Here is a 5026-nt window from a genome sequence, read left to right on the forward strand (position 1 = left end):
ATCCCATCCACACACTACTCCTTTCCCCTGCCGAGTGAGTCACGCCTACCCCGAAAGGGAAATGGCTTAATGGTGTAATAATAATAATAATAATAATAACGTGGGGGCGGCTAGACTACCCTGTGCCTGGTCACAGAAATAATGGACTTAATAGAATTCGTGGAATTCACGGAATCCAAGGAATTCATGGAAGACAAATTTTTATAACTTTCCTTCAAAATCTTATGGGGAGGGGGGCTGGAAGGCACCCCTGTGTCTTGTAACAGACATAATTTTGACCAAAATACTTACCCTTTTCCAACAACGTGTTGTCGGACTAGAAGGCACCTCTCTTACTGGTCAAAGAAATAACGTTTTTCCAAGGCTTTAATCTGGGAAACAAACTAGCAAGATGGCCGATATTGAGGATCGAACAGTAGCAGTAAACACATTTGGGAAAAATAATTTTTTAATATCTTCTTTGCGCACTCTAGGCTATATCCTTAAAATATGCTTTTTACCGGTACCGGCTTTGTACACACAACCTTGAATAAAACAAGAAATCAGAACAAATGAAGGATTAGCAGGACGGCCCCACCGATAGAAATCTCAGAGTATTCTCAGGTGAAATAGCCTGGCCGGTTTGAGACTATCTGCAGGTTCGATTTGAATGATTTAGTCTCAGAAATCGAGAGATTGGGTCCTTTTCAAGGTTCTTTTAGAATTCCTTTTAAGAGTGATGCGACGGTCATGTAATGGTTCTTTTGTATTCACGTTCTTTTGTTACGATATCCGTGGCGACAAAGTTTGAATATGGATTCTTATAGGATTTTTCGCGACAAACATAAATCTGAAAGTTTTAAATCGATATCTCGAAAAGTTTTCGATTTATCAATTTTTTAAACTTTTTTTTTTTAATGTACATAATTTCTTGAGTCCGATAGGTGATTTTTGTACAAGAAAAAGGAGTTTTAATGTGGATTCCTATAAGGGAAAAGGGGTAGGGGTGTGATCTTACATTATTTCTGTGACCAGTCATCGAGATGTCTTCCCCCCCCCCCCCCAACCACGGGGCATTGGAAAAGGGGCAGGGGTGCGATTTTACATTATTTCTGTGACCAGTCACAGGGGTGCCTTCGATATCTCGAAAACTATAAGAGATATCGATTTAAAAATTTCAGATTCGTGTTTCTCGCAAAAAATCCTATAGGAATCCACAATAAAACTTTGTCGCCGCGGATATCTTAATCTCCCCACTTTCTCATTATACTTATTTATAATTATAACTTATATACTATTATACAATTTTCGAGTTAAATTAAAAAATATTGTATTTTTTGGCGTATCTCATTCCATTTACGAGAAACGTTGTATTAATTCTAATTTTAAACATTAAAAAAAAAGTTAGATATCTGAAATCATCGAAACCCATAGGTTCCGAATGATTATGTTTTAGGTTGTTAACTATGAAATTAAAAAAAAAAAATAGTTCTAAATTTTAATCCGAAAACTTAACAAAGGGCCCTTGAGCGTCGGCTACTCTATTGAGATAGCCTCTCTGCTTGTTATTTATGATCGAATTCTTATTTCAATTTCATCCTCACTGCTTGTTATTTATGATCGTATTTTTATTTCAATTTCGGAAAGGAGATTTTAAAAACTTCAAAACATTTAAACGAGCTTCCTGGACCTTTAAATGTATCTACCTGAGTACCTGCGGAGAATTTCTCAGAGCTTCTCACGGCCTTGAGAATCTTTAGCATATACTCTGAGATTTCTGTCGGTAGAGGGCACAAAGAAAGCAAGGCAAATCCTGTTAAAGCAGGACGTTTGGCAACCCTATCTTTTGTGGAGATTACGATATAAGTGGCGACAAAGTTTTATTGTGGATTCTTATAGGATTTTTTTCGAAAAACACCAATCTGAAAGTTCTAAATCTATACATCGAATAGTTTGCGACATGTCGATTTTTTTCTGTGAAAGTTGTTGAGTTCTTTGCTTGATCAACATGATATCTGAACATGGATTTCGATGGGATTTTTTGGGAGAAATACGCGCCTGAAATTTTCAAATCGACATCTCTAATAGTTTTCTCGTAAATTGAATAATGGAATCATGCTAGTCTCACTCTTACGTCTTTCTAACGTCTCGTGGAGGACGGGAAGGCACCCCTGTGACTGGTCACATAAATATTGTAAGGGCGCACCCTTACCCCATTTCAGCGCATAGTAGGGGGGGAGGCACTCCTGTTACGGGTCACATAAATAATATAACTACTCACCCCGACCCGTTTTCCAATGCTTTATGGGGACGTGAAGGCAACCCTTTAACTAGTCACATAAATAATGTAAGCGACGCACCCCTATCTCTTTTCCAGCACCTCATGGGGGGGGGGGGGGACCCCTGCGTTTTTTCACAGAATTAAAAAAGAAGAGACATGAATATCTCAAAAACTTCGAGAAATCGATTTGAAACTTTCAGATTCATATTTTTTTGAGAAAAAAAAACCCTAGAGGAGTCCGTATTAGAACTTTGTCACCACGGATATCGTAATCTAGTCCATCTTTTCAGAAAAAGTATTATTATTGCCTGAACTGAAAATCGTGGTACGCAGGTGGATAACAAAATCTTCAAACTATTTCGTAATTCGGCAATTATAAATATAGATTATAAATATGAAATAGAAACTAAAAACAAATATCTTGCCAAATTTAAATTTTATTTCCCAAGATTATTCTTTGGAAAATTCCATACTATAAATAATTTATTCTAAAAAATAGGTTAATTCTTGCAGGTTGTTGATTTTGGTTGTGCAGAACTTGCGTTTGTGAAATATTTAAAAAATACCCCAGGTGTAGAAGAGATTCTCTGTGTAGATCTGGACAAAGAGCTTTTAGAATTTGCTCAAAATAAAGCAGCTCCTTTGCACGTCGATTACTTACACACCAGAGATTCACCTCTAATCATCCGCATTATCGAAGGAAGTGTAACGCATAACGATAAATTACTGGAAAAAACAGATGCCGTGATTTGCATTGAACTGTAAGTCGTAATGCGTACATAAGACATTCTGGAAACTCAGAAGATCTTTAAATAATAATAGTAATAATCTTATCTGCATTTTTCAGCATAGAGCATTTATATCCTGACACTTTGACAGAGCTACCTTACAATATTTTTGGATACGTGAAACCTCAAGTAGCGATCATGACCACGCCGAATTTTGAGTTCAATGTTTTGTTCAAAAAGCCCGGTTTCAGGCACTGGGACCACAAATTCGAATGGACGAGAGAACAATTTCATGATTGGTAATTTAATTGTACTATTAAGCTTGACTTGACTTGTATTCTAATTAATTCCAAATTTAAATTTATAATTCGAATATATAATCTGACATAAGATTTCATTTTCAGGGCAGATAATATTGTTTCCAGATTTCCAGAGTACGAAGTTTCATTCAGTGGAATCTGTAAAGGTCCTCCTGGATCAGAAGATCTCGGATGTTGTTCCCAAATGGCAATTTTCCACCGACATTCAGACCTAAATGAAAACCTGTCCACAGGTGCTGAAGGTCTTTTCAAAGTTGTAGCTACTCACGAATATCCCTTTCATGTTGATAATCGCTCCGACGAACAGAAAGTATTAGACGATACTGTTTACTATATACGTTCCTATTCCATGCACAGTTTAGAATTCACAGATGAAGTGCCACTGGAGAAGTTATTAGATCCACTAAAAAAGTATTATGTTACTATAGATTCGTTAAAAGAACTCTTAGAGCAAAACGGATGGACCGTCGTCCATCGAGAAGGTGGTCCAGTAGTCTTAATTCCAGAACCGTCAGAATCTGAAAATAGTTCAGATAGAGAAAACTGGAATGATTTTGATTCAATATGGAACGATCACGAACACATCGAGGATGATTGGGATGCTGATCCAGGACCCCCTGACCATTATTCGGCCGAGAAACTTGTAGATATGGTAATACAGCGAGAAAATTGGGATGAAGAGCCTTCCATCTCGGCTGATCCATTGCCGGAGGATTTAACAGCTGAAGAGGAAGCCAGTTGTTTAAGTACGGATGTTACAAGACCTGTGCAGTCGGAAGAAAATATCGAAAGGCACCAGCATGCCAATGAAAATCGAGAGTGTATTTCCGACATCAGTATAGAAGAAGCATTTCAAGGCCCCTCAACGTCTTCCTCCTATCACATTTTACCAGTAGAGACCGAATATACTGCTAACATTATGAAAGACCCTAATCCTTTGACCTTTAGTTTTAAAGAGATCCTCAACCACAGAACGGAATTGTCTTCTCAGAAACTTCCCGAGGCAGGCTTCGAGTTTCATTCAACTAACGATCGGTCTAAGAACAATTCTTCCAGTGGAAACTCGCCTCGACATGCGCATCGCAAGGCGCCAAAGAAAGCGATGATTTCTCGCAAGGGTGTATTTGATGAATTGGGTAGTTTATGCAGCATGTACTTAGAACCTTCTCGCAATGAAAATTCGAACACATGTTTCGAAGATTTGAGCAATAGATCTTTTGAAAGCTCTATTTCCGCAATGTCTTCAACGGATGATTCAACTGTGTGTGCGGAAGGGTACGAAGATTTAGCTTCCAGCAATGGTTTGAGTATTTGTACTAAAAAACCAAGAGTGGATGATAGTTCGACTAGTTTTCCTGGCAGCGTCTTGAATACATCAATCAAATTTGCTAGCTCGCCGAGAACCCCAGTAGGGTTGAAGAGAAAGAATACGAGGCATGAGCATCTTAGACGAGGAAAGGAAACTTTGAATGAAGCTGAAATGAGGGAAGGTAATTTTAAGGAATAAAAGATTTAATAAACATATCATTACATACCAAATTTTCAGTGTTCGAAAGTAACTTGTTACTTCTACATACGTTACAGTTAGAAGTATACATTTTCCGTAACAAATTAAAACCTTCAAAAAGTCATTATTTTAAAACAAAGCGATCAAAATAAATATTTTTCTAATTATTGTCATATTTGTATGGTTTCACAATTAAACCCTATCCACTTTA

The 5026-nt window shown here is 37.4% G+C and overlaps 1 protein-coding gene across 1 annotated transcript in view; it reads left to right on the top strand.

Annotated features, from left to right (window-relative positions):
• The window catches only part of LOC117179734, a 17248-nt gene that overhangs the window by 2242 nt on the left and 9980 nt on the right, over positions 1–5026 (top strand). Inside the window, exons 2-4 of the mRNA XM_033371789.1 lie at positions 2774–3021; positions 3108–3287; positions 3393–4798. Of these exons, the coding sequence (XP_033227680.1) occupies positions 2774–3021; positions 3108–3287; positions 3393–4798 (1834 nt within the window). The remainder of the gene's footprint in view (positions 1–2773; positions 3022–3107; positions 3288–3392; positions 4799–5026) is intronic.

The sequence above is a fragment of the Belonocnema kinseyi genome, chromosome 9 (assembly GCF_010883055.1).
Source record: "Belonocnema kinseyi isolate 2016_QV_RU_SX_M_011 chromosome 9, B_treatae_v1, whole genome shotgun sequence".
NCBI classification, from domain to species: domain Eukaryota; kingdom Metazoa; phylum Arthropoda; class Insecta; order Hymenoptera; family Cynipidae; genus Belonocnema; species Belonocnema kinseyi.